The 16089-nt window shown below is 34.5% G+C and overlaps 1 protein-coding gene across 2 annotated transcripts in view; it reads left to right on the top strand.

Moving 5' to 3' along the window:
• The window catches only part of ZDS (zeta-carotene desaturase), an 87535-nt gene that overhangs the window by 42499 nt on the left and 28947 nt on the right, over nt 1-16089 (top strand). For both annotated transcript variants that reach the window (XM_089826439.1, XM_089826438.1), the window contains exons 9-12: nt 1064-1106; nt 1194-1350; nt 1547-1675; nt 14650-14722. In XM_089826439.1, coding sequence (XP_089682565.1) covers nt 1064-1106; nt 1194-1350; nt 1547-1675; nt 14650-14722 — 402 coding nt within the window. The remainder of the gene's footprint in view (nt 1-1063; nt 1107-1193; nt 1351-1546; nt 1676-14649; nt 14723-16089) is intronic.

Genomic DNA, 16089 nt, shown 5'->3' on the forward strand with positions numbered 1-16089 from the left:
CGCGATTTTATCTCGTATCGCCAATTAATCGGCGATACTCACATCTATGCAATGGGAGAAGGGATGCGTTCATCCATTGAACTGAAGCGTTAAAAATTACAGGGCTACTATCAGTATTATAGTGGCATTGTCTGTTCATAATCAATGGACCTGCATTTGACATTCCCAGGTCTGTGTTTTGTTGCTGGAGGGTCCATGCCACTTTTGGGACCAATCCATGATCATTTCCTCCGCCATTAAAGTCTAGCGTTGCATAATGGCTTATCAGGTTCTTGCATTTTGATTTCAAAGGTGTGCATTATGTATATCTGCATATCATTGTATATCTCTGCATAATAAATAAATAAAGTGGATTGCAATTTATTTTCTATGCATTGTTGTTTCTTTAAAAATCTGGAAAAAGCCAAAAAAGGGATATATTTGAAGAATACAAAAAAATAAAAAACTTTCAAAATAAAAATAAATAAATTCTTCAGCTTAGTTTGTGTGAGAGCCAGCAGGGCTCTTTACACATTTCATAGATCAGTACATGGAATTTTGTAGTTCTGTGTTTACAATATGGGTGTTATACTGTGGCATTATCTTGATTCTGTCATATTTATTATACAAGTATCATGTATCGGTGTATTTCATATTTATTATACGAGTATCATGTATCGGTGTATCACTCCCAATACATGTGACTGATGACACAGAGGAATTAATATAATAATTTTTTAGGACTTGTTCTCTGTGTGGAGTACGAGGGAAGATGTGTGAGTTTTTTCAGTGCCTTTGCTTCATATGAGTGGGAGTTAAATAGGTTAACACTTTGCCAGCATTACCCATATACAAGTTATGTATTTTATGTTATAGCAGTTTGAATTTTGTGAACAATAAGACCAAGTTAATTTTTCATAAATCGAACAGATGGTCATCTGTATATTTGTGTTCATTGTTCTGAACATTTATTCCAGAGTTCTATGATGAAAACTTTTAACTTGATTTAACATCAATCTACTAGTACGGGGAAGTTACAAAATTGGGAGGCTTAACTTCTAATCATTAACATTTGGAATTGCAGGCTACTCAGAAGCAAATTGTAAAAGCTGATGCTTATGTGGCAGGTATGCTATTTTTTATTAGCACCAGCTTTACATTTTCAGGATGTGATTATTTATGAATGGCTTTAATTTTTTGTTTCTCTTCCACAGCTTGTGATGTACCGGGGATTAAAAGGTTGATACCATCAGATTGGCGAAAATGGGAATTTTTTGATAATATCTATAAACTTGTTGGTGTGCCAGTTGTTACTGTCCAACTCAGATTCAATGGTTGGGTGACAGAACTCAAAGATATTGAGCGGTCCAGGTAATAATCTGAAGGAAGGATCGATATATTGTAAAACAACAAAATTATTGAATAAATCATCAAAACTCTTAATTTTTTTATTCCCTTGCACTAATTAGAACACAGGTAATGGGAAGCTCAGAAAAATTAGTGTGCATCTTTCTACTTGTTTCTCCATAATTTCAACAAAAATAAAGAATATCTTCACATTTTTCAGGCAACTAAGCCAAGCTGCTGGACTGGATAATCTTCTCTATACACCCGATGCTGATTACTCCTGCTTTGCAGACCTTGCTATCACTTCACCAGAAGATTATTATCGCCCTAATCAAGGCTCTTTGCTTCAGTAAGTGAAAAAAGTGGCTTTTGAATATCAGTTATATTTGCCTGGAATATTACATTATTCCATAAATTTGAATGTGAAAAAAATAATTATGTTGGCTGTTGCATTTGCATATTGATATTGCTATTGGCTTTAGCCTTTATCTAGTGTTCCCCCACATTTTGGGGACAAGGGGATGTTGGGACGGGTTTTGGGGACGGGGACTAAGGGCCTAGGTTTGGGAATGCCAAGGAGGAGGGGGGTGGGGGTTCTGCATATACTAACATAGAGCACTTGAAATGTTAGTTTTGAAAAGATGTATAACAATTATGTTTCAAATGAAACTTTGGTAAATCAATAAAATAACAAAATTGCAAATACCAAATACTTAAACAATAAACATTGAATACTAAACAAAATTTCAATTCGACAAACTAAATTGTCGAATCAACGAATTGAAGATTTCTACTATATAAAATATATCTTAAAAATGCTTACAATAAGTAGCATGATATTAAAACAAGTACAAAATGTCAAAATGTAGTGAAGGGAGGCCTCTAATGATCTGCCAAGGAGAACTCCTCATCACTGCTGGACTCTGCACGATCAAGATACGCCAAGCAAACACCAACCAACCCTACATCTGAAGCAACAATTTCCTAATCCTCATCAATCTGCAGTGGCTCCTCGAGCTCTACATCCCATCGTGTTGTTGGACTCTCCTTGTCCTCGTGTCTTGCAGCCAATGAGATGCAAGACACTATGTACAAACACTGGCTTCTTTGCTCTAATAGAGGTAAGTCTGTCCTCGTTAAGAGAGTGGATGAAGCTATAAGCAACTTGTTCCTCTCTGCAGCTAAATAACTAGAAACTTGAGTTACCAAACAAATGGTCAGTGAAATAGTCTTTGATTTCTGTCCGTGACAGTTCCCTCAAAATACCGGGTCCTCCTCTGCCATGGTTCCTATATCCATCTTCGCCACATGCAAATAGCCCCTAAGAGTGGAAAATCTTGTCCCCTTAGTGCATATCATGCCGACAGTATTAGGATCATACATCATATCAATGCACGTTAAGAACCTTGTCTTCATCTCATCATCTTGAATTTGTGCAACTCTACTAGGAAAGTGCTGTTGACATGTATGCTGACTATTACACTATGGTAATAGTAGATGGACAGTAACATGTTTGTATGTTGGTGTGGAACCAAACTTGTGTGCTGACTATATTCCTGAAATGGAAAGTGCTGATGTGTGCAGGTTTTGTCTGCATCGCAGATGGTGACATGGCCACCAAGTAGGCAAACGTGCAGAGGGTCTAGTGGGTTGAGGTGTGGAGTCTAGAAGTCCATCACATGCCACAGCAAGGAAAAAAAACTGTCCTCGAACCCATGATAACAATTGAACAGTAACTGACGAGTGTTTTTCACCAAAGATAATTTAATTACTGACTTCGATTAATGCTGTATGCACATGTCAATATAAAGAAGAAAATGTTGATGTCCACGCAAATGTGGGACAAAATATAATCAAAAAGTTAAATGCAAACCCCTTTGAGTTTATCCCAAATGCATTACTATAAAAGTACTGGTGCAATTTTATATTGGAAACTTCACACCTCTTTAACTAAGAAGTCGGCAGTGACCACATTGAAGCTTCCACACATTGAGATCACGCTGAAAATTGCTTGTTCAGAGTCATCGTTGGAAATTTCGTAGGTGTCAACGTAGTGAGCTAGTTACCGAGGATCTCGGTGCAAGGAAATACAGATGGAGTTTGGTTGTCTTGAAAGATGAGCACATCACCTTGAGGTTCTCAAAAGAGGTAGCCAAAGAGAAATGTCCACGAATGGTAGCCGATGAGACAACTTTCGCAGTTCTTGAAAGAGATCATTGATGTTTGCCACTGTGAATTGTGGTGCTGGGAGTGTACAGGAGGTGTAGTGGAAGCCACAGAAAATATTGCTGATGAAATGCAAGCCACTGGCAGGAAATGAAAAGACTTGGTTGTGGATCTTGTTAGCCAGGATACCAAGCCAACTGAACAAAAATATGAATGACCCTGCAAAAAGCTTACAGGGGGTATAAGGTGAGGGATGTCCGTTCTACAGACTCCTCACTCAAATATTTGATGAGATAAAAAGCTTTATACAATGATCTTTTCCAAAAAATCTGCGATCTGTTTTTTAAAGAAACTTACAAAAATATATTTGCAGAAGTTTTTTATTAAAAACAAAAATCATATCATATGTGCAAGTAGGTCAGTAGCTGCCTGCTAAAAACATTCACCACAAAAACAACTTTCACCAAATATGCCTGAATTTATAGTCAAAATTTACACTGAAACAGCCACCCAGATGCAATGGTGAGGTCAGATTTGATGTAGGATTCTCCCACAAGTGCTGCTCCCAGACTTAAAAATACACCCTTCTTCGAATGAAACAAGATCTCTCCAAATAGGCTATATGCAATGGCACTCCAATGGCTTTGATACCATGTAAGAATTGGCATATAGCATTGAAAACAACCACCGAGATCTAGAAGCTAACAAATAGCACAAGAGAGAATATTCTGTTGAACTGCAATAGATAGAAAAATATTGAATCAATGGGATCACATCAAAATATTTGATTAGTAACTTAACCCAACAGATGAATACTGTCATGCCCGGAACCTGACAAGGAAACCAACACAAGCACAACAATTTTTTTTAAAAATTTGTTTTATATTAATCTTATTGTTAAGGTTAACCTTTACTTACTTAGCTTTAAACCTAACACATAACATCAATTCAACTGCTCCTCACTTCCTTGATCAAGAGGACACCTTGAATTAACTCATCCTTATTCTTTAATTCATGACATTGTTATACTGAGTCATAGATTTCGCCTTCATAATATTGGTTCTTCCTCACTCTACATTTTAGATATATAGATGTTATCATGTGTACCATTCTACTTTGTTCACTAACATTGGCTAACTTAATTGGAGGCTGCATTTGATGGATGTCGTTCTTTAGTAAATTCACTATACTTTGATATTTTGCAAAGTGATTTATAACATTGATTGATATATCTATGTGGATATTAGTCGTAGCCAAGCTTCATGAATATTGTTGACATGAACATTCTATGTAAATTTTATTTCAAACTTATTATTATTTGTTTTAACTCAATTCCCACAAACAAAGGTAACATTCCTATTTCTTTCCTCTAATGAATTAAAATTCCAATTAATAACTCTACATTATTCCCATAAATCTTATATTAACGACTTCTATTAATCTCTTTAAGATCTTTACTATACTAAAAACAACAATGACATTTTATCCATTAAACTATACCCCAATTATCCTAATTCTTCTTTCATAACTAAAGCCAAAGGTAATTCTTACCATATATGTATTGTTATTATTTACCAAAATATAATAATAACATATCTACTAATTTAATTTCATTAAATTACCTATACTACAACTATGGCACATAACCATAATAATAATGTTAATATTATCACCCTAGGCTTTTTAGGTCCTAACCCCACATCTTACAACACAATCATGACTGCCCGAAAACCCTGTACTAGTCTCTAAGCTATTCCCTAGGCGTAAGTGGGAAGAATCATTAAAATATGCTCCCATACTCTAAGTTCAAGGTAGGCGCCTAGGAGAAAAGTGATTGTTGCCAAGTCATAAATTTATTAAAGTCTTTTCTTACTTCCTTTGCACTTTGCATATGTCAAACAAGGCTGCGCTATTCTATGTATTTCAGCCAAATGGCTAGTTTAGACTTTTTTCCCACAAACCTTTATCTCCTTCCTAGGCGTGGGTAGATGGGAATGGTCAGATTTGTGTCCTTCACATCTCACATCTTGTCAAAGGAATAAGCGCTCCTTTTGGGATAGGCAGCATTTAAGAGGATGGGGTCCTTTTCTAAAGATTGATTTGGCCAAGTTACAACTTAATCCCTTTCTTCCTTATTTAACAAAAAGTGGCGCCCAAGGGAAGTCTAAGTCTGACATAGGTCAGAGCACACCCTTTTTGACATCAAGGAAAGATGACGCCATGTGGGGACCATGTTTTTTTTGTTTTTTTTTCCTTGCTTTACATTCATTATATTATTGACTTAGTTTCCTTTCTTCTTGAGGTGGCGACTTATATGACATTCACTTTTATTTTAGTATTTATTTTATGTCTTTTCTCTACATGAGTACTTTTACTCTGATTCGACTAAGAGTATATGTCTTTCTCCAAATATTGAATAATGGGACTAGGGTAAGTTTAGAGAGTTTAGTGTTAACCCTAAGACACCTAGAGTTCTAGATAGGATGCCAGGTATATTCTCCCACTAATATTTTATTGATCTGTAATCAAGAGAAAAAGATTATTCTCTTTCCCATATATTTTCCAGAATGTAAATGAGCTCCTACAGCAAGGTTAATAGTATGCACTTATGCATTTATGCCAACCTTTTGAATTTCTATCCTTACTTCTAAGGTGTCTTTTATATATTCTTGCTATGATCTTGTAGGTGATAAAACACATTATATATGGTCTAAAAGAATTCTTTTTTACCTATACTACAACTATGACACATAACCATAATAATAATGTTAATATTATCACCCTAGGCTTTTTAGGTCCTAACCCCACATCTTACAACACAATCATGACTGCCCGAAAACCCTGTACTAGTCTCTAAGCTATTCCCCAAGGTCACCGGGAGACGGGGAGACTTTGAGGTCTCCGGTACTGGTACTGGTACCGGTACGGCAATTTTTCAAATAGGAGACGGGGGTACTTGGAGACGGCAATTTTTTTTATTTTTTATTTTTTAAAATAATTTTTTAATAGTTTAAACTTAAAGAGTCTAATACTAAAAGTAAATACAAAATTTCAAAATTTCAAAATAGTAATACTGTAAGACTAAAAGACTAAAGTAAATAATAAATTAATAATACTAGTGTTGTCACATTAAAAATTAAAATAGATTCATAGAGTCAAACTGTCAAAGATTATAATAATAATAAGCGGTCAGATACAGAAGTACATTACTGAAATAGATTTTAAAACCTGACAAATTGGCATTGCTACAAAAAATTTGTGAAAATTATTGAATTATTCAACATCGATGCATGCATAGAGACACACTTAGGATTTCTATTTTCTAACTAAGAGTTAGGATTGCTTAGTTTAAAAGGGAGTAAATCATTTTGTAATAGTGTTTTTTTTCCAGTTACACAGATTCAACTAACAAAGATTCCTATATTGGTACTAGGATATTGCCAACAGCAGATAAACAGGTACGAATAACAAATACAACTTATACATCAAACTGAAACATGATATCCTCTTGAAAAAACAGAAATATGGGACCAAATACATTCATGTTAACATACATAAAACCTCTAGTCTATCACTGTTATCGCTGAGTCTTTATCAGCAAATAGATGCTTGGTTTTCATGAGGAATAATACTATTATCAAGCAGTTGCATATCAGATTTCTGTAACATACGTAATACTATCTTCTAATGCACTAACAACAGTTTTTGCACCCTAATTCCTCAGCCGCACAAATTTATGTGATTTGGGATCTTTACTGCAATCCTGTACAGCTTCCAATATGTTGTCTTAGACTTGTATCGTGTTCCTGTGACGTACATCACCAAGCAGTTGTTACGAAATTCATATAGTACCTTAGATTTTTGCATTAAAAACATTTAAATGAAGGCTAAAATATATAAAATTATTTAATATTATATTTTACATTTATATTTTATCAGGAGACTTCGGGGAGACTTCACTTTTTGGATTAGGAGACGGGGAGACTTCAGGAGACTTCGTCATGAAGTCTCCAACCTTTTTTGAGGTCTCCGGAGACGCGAAAAGTTTCCGAGACGCGTCTCGGTCTCCGAGACGCCACTTTTAGGGGGGAGACGGGTCTCCTGGTAACCATGCTATTCCCTAGGCGTAAGTGGGAAGAATAATTAAAATATGCTCCCATACTCTAAGTTCAAGGTAGGCGCCTAGGGGAAAAGTGATTGTTGCCAAGTCATAAATTTATTAAAGTCTTTTCTTACTTCCTTTGCACTTTGCATATGTCAAACAAGGCTGCGCTATTCTATGTATTTCAGCCAAATGGCTAGTTTAGACTTTTTTCCCACAAACCTTTATCTCCTTCCTAGGCGTGGGTAGATGGGAATGGTCAGATTTGTGTCCTTCACATCTCACATCTTGTCAAAGGAATAAGCGCTCCTTTTGGGATAGGCAGCATTTAAGAGGATGGGGTCCTTTTCTAAAGATTGATTTGGCCAAGTTACAACTTAATCCCTTTCTTCCTTATTTAACAAAAAGTGGCGCCCAAGGGAAGTCTATGTCTGACATAGGTCAGAGCACACCCTTTTTGACATCAAGGAAAGATGACACCATGTGGGGACCATGTTTTTTTTTTTTTTTTTCCTTGCTTTACATTCATTATATGATTGACTTAGTTTCCTTTCTTCTTGAGGTGGCGACTTATATGAAGTTCACTTTTATTTTAGTATTTATTTTATGTCTTTTCTCTACATGAGTACTTTTACTCTGATTTGACTAAGAGTATATGTCTTTCTCCAAATATTGAATAATAGGACTAGGGTAAGTTTAGAGAGTTTACTGTTAACCCTAAGACACCTAGGGTTCTAGATAGGATGTCAGGCATATTCTCCCACTAATATTTTATTGATCTGTAATCAAGAGAAAAAGATTATTCTCTTTACCATATATTTTCCAGAATGTAAATGAGCTCCTACAGCAAGGTTAATAGTATGCACTTATGCATTTATGCCAACCTTTTGAATTTCTATCCTTACTTCTAAGGTGTCTTTTATATATTCTTGCTATGATCTTGTAGGTGATAAAACACATTATATATGGTCTAAAAGAATTCTTTTAACCTTTGCTCATCCACTCTTTACATTATGAATGCATTTTACAAAAGAACTTGTATATACAATTAATGTACAATAAGACTGAATTAATAATAACATTCCACAATTCAAATCTTGATGTTAAAATCCATTCTTACTATCCACAGAGAGATGCAGGAATACAATAATTGAAGGAACAAGATAATTTATCCTCAAACACAATATAGAAAACTTTCTCCAATAAGTTCCGAGATACACAAAAAGGTGGTGGAGTCACTATAACAGTATTACACAAATGGAAAAACCTTGCTAACATACTCAGATGTTTCCTCAATTCCTCTATTGCCAATTGGATATAAACAACACCAAACACCTTGATCACAAAAGAAAACACATATCAAGTTGGAGATTGCATCTCCCTTATTAAACCAATTACAACAACATTCCTTTCTTTTAGGCAGTGACATCCTCTTAATCTCCAAGCATCCAAGACATCAAATAACCTGTAAATACAAAAAAATATGGAACCATGGAGGCTCACCTCCCAACCTAGGCCTCAAGGAGACCACCCCCGCGCTAGGGGAAACAAGGTTCAACCAAGTTGCACACAAACATCATCACAATAACAAAAAAACAACAGGAACATCTCAGTTTAACATCACATTTACAACTCCCAACCAAGACTTGCACAATGATTCACACATGGAATCATAAACATTGGGTGAAGGTGGGCTGTCAATTAGGAGATTTGCCATATCCTATAACATTTGTAACAACAATTTCCATGCCCTTTCGGGGCTATTCACAAACATCAAGTTTTCATGCCCTTTTGGGGCTTTCTCAAGCATCCTCCAATCCCACTACCATCAACCAAAGCATCACTGAATTTCCATACTTCATCAACCTTCTTCCACACCATCACTCTCCATACTGTCCATAACAAATTATGAAGGCATATGGTATACAATGAAGACCATTCTCCAAGGTTCTCAACTATATCTCAAGCCCAACTAACCCCTTCACCCAAGGCTTGCTCTTCCCTCCCAAGGGTGAGTGAAGCCTTCACACCCATGTACAATTTCAACACTCAACAATGCAAAGAAATCCAAGAAAAACCTCAAGAAATTACATGAAACAACATACACCTGCACAACACAACACAATACAAAACTCTAATGACAACACATGATTCCATACTACACTTATAGATCCGACGAGAAGCATTCATACAATATCTAACTTCAACTTCATAAAAGGGAGAACCATGGCATGAAGCACTTACCTCCATCAAACTATGGCTTTGAAAATTCTTAACTAGAGCTCTTCCTGTTTTCCTTGTCTTCTAAACTACTCCTCCATAACCATATGTGTCTCCCCAATTAGAGAGTGGATAAGCAACTATCAAGGTTAGCACAAGCTCCCTATAAAGGCCTTCACTTTCCTCCTCACCTACCCCTCTTACCTTCTTTTATTTTCCACCAATAAGAACTGATCCAAGTGGTGTGATGAGGTAAGAAGTCATGTTACAATATGATTTTCGAATTGGCTTAGAAATGACTATTTTTGAGGGTCTCCTAGGTTCCCTAGACCAACTTATGTTTATATTTAAACCCCCAACCCATACTATTACCATGTGAGTAACTTATTTTCACAAAATTAACACTTGGGAATCATTTTAGGCTCTCTAAAGTTCCTATCAACTTGTAACTTGAATTTCCATCACGAAGGTGACTCTTCCTAACACTCTCCAAGGTGGGTTAATTGATTTTGTCATGAGGATTAGACTCAGGTTAAGTGACATCATGCCAAAGAATCCTATTGGACATGTCATTTACACATAAACATTACAAGTGTCAAATGACACCCACACACACATTAAAACACTTTACACTTCACGATGACATGTCTCTAATTAATCACACTTCTTGACTATTACACTGATGCACAATCACATTACGAAATAAACACGATACAACGAGGTTTTGAATCTTCCAAAGATTCACCTTGGCTTCACTATGTTCACATAAGATTGAACCTTGTTTTCCCCATTTATCTCCATGGTTCAACTTTCCTGCACACTCAACTTTAACATTAGTAGCTCGATAAAATAATATACAAGGACATACAAATAAGTGTAGAATAAATCCAATGTCATATAATACACATCAACATATACATTTAACTTCATCTAAGCATTTCCATTCTAACTTCTCTAAAAGAAGCATTGCACTGTCATATTCATTTAACTGTCATCTAAATACACATAGAATCAACTTTCATTTGATACATATTCAAAACATCATAATTCCATCATATGGATATCAGCATAATGAATTACTGTTCTAAATACTATCACCATTCCTATAATCCATTAAACAATCAAAACAGATAAAATGGACTGCAGTACACCTCTTAGGTGAAAATCACTAATATGCAGCCTTATGAACTTCTATTGTCCATCAAGTTAGACATATTGACATTCCTAGCAATATCTCTTTATCACCCTACGAGGGGTTTGTGAGTAAGTTTCTAGGGTTAATTTCCTCAATCTATTAGCATGTTTTCAAAAGTGTGTCATCGTGCTTTAAACACAAGTTTCAAAAGTAATCATATGTCTTATTATGTTATCCCCCTTGAAAAGGAAATGTTAATGCATCCTTCCTAATTTGGCTAGGGAGCTGTTCTAGAAATCTTTGATCAAGTCCCTAGATTGAACCTAGAGAGTTTCATTTTCAAGTGATCTTAGTTATTCCTTCTAAAGTTATTTAATGGTTATTACACTTAGCATTACTAGAGTCCGCTTAGGCTCCAATAGGATCTCATAAATAATTTCTAGTAACACAAATGTTCGTCATACTCTAATTAACTCCTAATCACATTCAGTTTGTGAAATCTAAAACAGGGTACTCGTGCGGGTCTTACAAATACAATGAAGAAGTGCTTGCTTATATAGGCAAGGCAATAGGAGACTATGATAAGGAGAAGGTAAGCTATCACCCACACAAGTTGGAATCTCATGTCCACTAAAGGTGAATTATCCTTCATTGTGCAATGAAGTCTGTGCAATATGTGGAGGATGATAGTGAGATAAATGCACTAGAGTGGAGACAACACATGAAGTGGAACATGATAACAACTATCAACACTTAAAAATAAATTTCTCCTACACCATGTGCAAATAAAGGTGCAAACACCTAAGTGTCTCATATGCAAAATACTATGTAAATCCTAAGCTTAAGTAAATTGTAATTAAGAATATTTAATTATACCAACATGATGTATTACGAGATGACATACCCAAAATGAAGAATAAACCTGAGGTCTTAATGTATCGAACTATGCCCAGCTATTGCCCTTGGTACTACCTAGGAGCCTCGGTTCGTTGTGAGTAAACTCTAGTGTCCAGACAATACCCTAGTTGTATGCAGGTTCATAACCATATGAGGATTGTACATGTACAACCCACGATTTATCAACAGTGCCCTAACATAGGACAATAGTTAACACAATGCTCTAACCTTGTAGTGCTGTCCCGAAAGAAGTGATTGAAAGTCTGCCTTAAAGTCAGTGTTTTTCTTATTGATTGCTTGTTCGTTCACAAATGATTGGGCTAGGTACATGGATAGGCCACAACCCTTACATTCCCTTGTAATACTGTCAACTCCTTATATCAAACTTTGAAGGTGACCGCCCGACATATATTCGTCACTCCAAGGACCAAGTAAGACCATAAAATGAATGTCAATTTGCCTCAAGCTTCTCAGAGAAGATATGTCCAATAAGTATATTTTCCATGCCCCATAAAACTCATTTTCATGCCAACAAAGGAGGGAGTATTACACCCAGCAAGAAGCTCTCCTAGCATAACTGCAATCAACTATAATGCAACTCATGGCACCCTAGTGAAATCACCTAGGAAGATTATGTCATTCACCTTGATACAAACAAAGTGCTAAACCTTTGGACTAAACCCAAGAAAAAATTTGTTTCCCTTCAAACCTTTGAAAAACCATCAAAACTTCAACTACAAGGAAGGTATAACTTTCTTAGAACCAAAACTTAGAAATCCAATACAATAGATGCACCTACAAATTATGTGTGAATCGAGCAAAGTTGGCTGAAATGGCTTTTCGTCCAATCAATTAAGAAAGAACCAAAGGCTTTTCATTCTAGGGTTCTCTCTCACATAAAACTTCAAAATGTCACATCAGAGAATAAATTAGCATCTGCAAATGAGCTTCCAGATTTCTTAAATCTCAATAGGACTTTCCCAAAGGTTCTTTTTAACCACTCAAAATATATTATGAAACACTTTTATAAAGTGACATTATATTATTTGCCATCTACATCAATTAAGCCACTCTATCAAATTATTTGCAATTAACTCATCTGAAACTAAACTTTATTACACAACTTTATTACTTAATTAAATAATTTCCTAACAATGCCCAAAAGATTGCGTGGGGAATTAAATAGCTAAAAGAGACACCTCCAATTACTCAATATAACGGGACATTACACCTTATACCTTTCAAATTGACATTCTATTGTCCCCAAATTACTAAATATTCACTTATGGTTGTAAAATGCATCTTCAAAAGGTTGCCAAAATAGCAATTTGTAATCTATCTTGCCAGTTTTGTCAATTGTGTTCTATTTATGATGGAAGTTGTACATGACATGGTAGCATTCACTCAGGTTCAGAACTGGCTAAACATCAAAAGACAATATATGGGGGAAAAATGTTGTTTTTGTTATTTCAAGCCAAATCAAGCAAAAAAAGTGCTTCTTTTCCATCTGACACAGCTGGAAACATTTTTTATATGTTTGTAATTAAAAATCAGATCTCAAACTAAGGCCTTTGAGTCAAGATGGGCTTTCGTGGTGCATGCTACTGTTCATATTCATAATATTACTGCTTTTAACCAAGCATCGATCTTTCAAAAAGGCAGGTTTCAAGGCCATAAGGTAGTAATGAGGTCATAACTGAATGAGTAATGGAACAGATATTCACTGAAGAAAGAGGCCATCAAGTGTCACCTGATCAGTCCAATGACAATCATGTGTCACCTAATTTGGTCCAGTGTTTAGCTACTTCATCAAAATCCAAGCGAGTAGTCTATAAATGAGGTTCTGTAATGAACCTTTTTGAGGATCCATCATTTATCTACGACTTTCCTTTTATCTGCTCTTTCCATGCTTAGTATTTGTAACCCAATTCCTGGTTGTTCGTTCCCTGTATGTTCTTTGTCGTTGGTTCTTCCTTATCATTCCTCAATGCCCTTTGGTGGTGAATGTTTCTTTTTTCCAATCTGAATAAAATTTTATAATATTTGATATATGATACCCCTCTCGATATTTGATATTCTATATATATATGTATATTTCAAATAGTTATGTCCTTTCATTAATATTAATCATATTAATGATAATATAATTAATTATATATTTACTTAGTTAAATTAATTAATATCATTATGTATACTATTGTAATTACTATATTATAACATATATTATTTTAATAATATATCAATTATATATATTATTATATTATAATACTTTGTATTAATATTGTTTCTATATTAAATCATATCTTGATTATTATAATATCAACTATATTTATATTATATTGTATTAATATAGTATTACTATATTAAAATATATCATAATGATAATATCATTATTTTTGTATTAGGTTATTATTTAATTTGTATTTTCATATTACCATTATAATATGATATAATATGATATTATTACATGATTATAATATAATATTACTTGTAAAATATTATTATTTTAATATTAATATTAATATATAATACTTATTTATTATTTAAGTTATATGTTAAAGTGGGGACATTACAGGTTCAGAGTGAACAATCAAGTGATCTTCATTTGCAACATTCCCAAGGGATGGTCAGTTATATTTTTTTCACGATTTATGCTAATGTGGACTACTTTGTGTGAATTCAGTTTCACTTAGCTTTCAATTTTCTTTCATTTGGAATTACATTATTCTACTCTCTTGTATCTTCAAATATATTTCCTTATGTTTTTTATATGTGATTTTATAATATGTTTGATGTTTTGCAGGGTTGTGTTAACTCCTGGTGATCCATACATGCCATTGCCAAATGAAGAAATTGTGGATCGTGTTCATAAACAGGTAAGAGTCCTGTAAGTGCTAATTCTTTTATAATAAAGATTTGCATAATATCTTGCTTATATCAGCTTGTGAAATGGAGAAATGCCAAGCCAACCACTGATAGAAATTCAGTTCCCAAATGCTTTATGTTTAGAGGGTGTTTGAATATGTTTCATACTAACCAGAGCAAAAAAGAATCATCTTTCTCCTAGTATGTCATCAAAACATGGGAGTAAGTTTTAGGGCATGTATTAGCCTGTTGAATATATAATGCATTTCAATCTTGTGTCTGAATAATGATTGTCAAGGAAGAGTCAAAAGTTGTATGTACTGTCTAAGGGCAAATGTAGTCAGTATTCTAGTGCCTAAGCAAATATGTTGTTATAGAAATGTCCTTTATTATTAATATTCAAAAAGCTGACATAGAAAAAGATTTAACTAGTGAAGCATTTTGGAATGACATATGATGAAGGTGTATATATCCTGATAAATACAATTATGTCAGAAGTAGTGCTTCCAATCTGGTCAGAAATCTGCAGTCAACTACACTTGGGTTGGAGTATATTACTGTGGGTGACAGTCTGGAGGAGTTCTGGTGTGTGCCCTTATTTGAAATTAGCTACAAAGATGCAATATTCTAAACAAGTAAACATCTAGGATAACTCTTACGGACCATTTTGGCAGAAAGGACATCAAAGTTTTCTTGTCTCAAGCCTGAACTGGGTTTAAACAGAAGATCCTTGAGTATTAGTTACAGTATTTGTAACAATGTAATATGTGAAATCCACTGAAAATAGTGCTGAACGAGATACATTTGAACTATATAACAGCTTACTATGTTCCAATTTCCTGTTAAATTTTATAGGCATTGGATCAGTGCTATCCCTTCCATATCCTTTTTCTGTAATAATCTTTAATCTTTTCTTCGTGTAGCCTCAAAGGAGCTTATTGAGTTCCAACAACCAGTTAATATTAAAAATCTGAAGTTGATAAGCATCAAGGGGATCAATAGCTTATTGTTTCAACCTGGAAATGAAATAAGCAAGGTTGCAAGGGTACGGGGGTACAGGGGGTTACAGGTATGGGTACGGCTATTTTTCAAAATAGTGGACGGGGTTATGTGGGTATTGCCTATGTTTGTTTTTTAATATAATTTTGATATTTTATGGAAAATCTGAAAACATGAGTCACAAGCTAGGTCACAGGATTCGCCAAATTTCTTCCATGAAGTTCAAATTTCAGCAAATTTTTACCCTTTCCGAACTTCATCCAAATTTTATGATATTCAATAAATAACAGTAATATTATTTTATTTTGATATAATATTGAGTTATTTAGTTTAATTATTTAGCAATGTCAAACTATTTTTGACAATTTTGTGGATATAT

The sequence above is a fragment of the Cupressus sempervirens genome, chromosome 4 (genome assembly GCF_028749045.1).
Source record: "Cupressus sempervirens isolate cs-2001-9-10 chromosome 4, ASM2874904v1, whole genome shotgun sequence".
Lineage (NCBI taxonomy): Eukaryota > Viridiplantae > Streptophyta > Pinopsida > Cupressales > Cupressaceae > Cupressus > Cupressus sempervirens.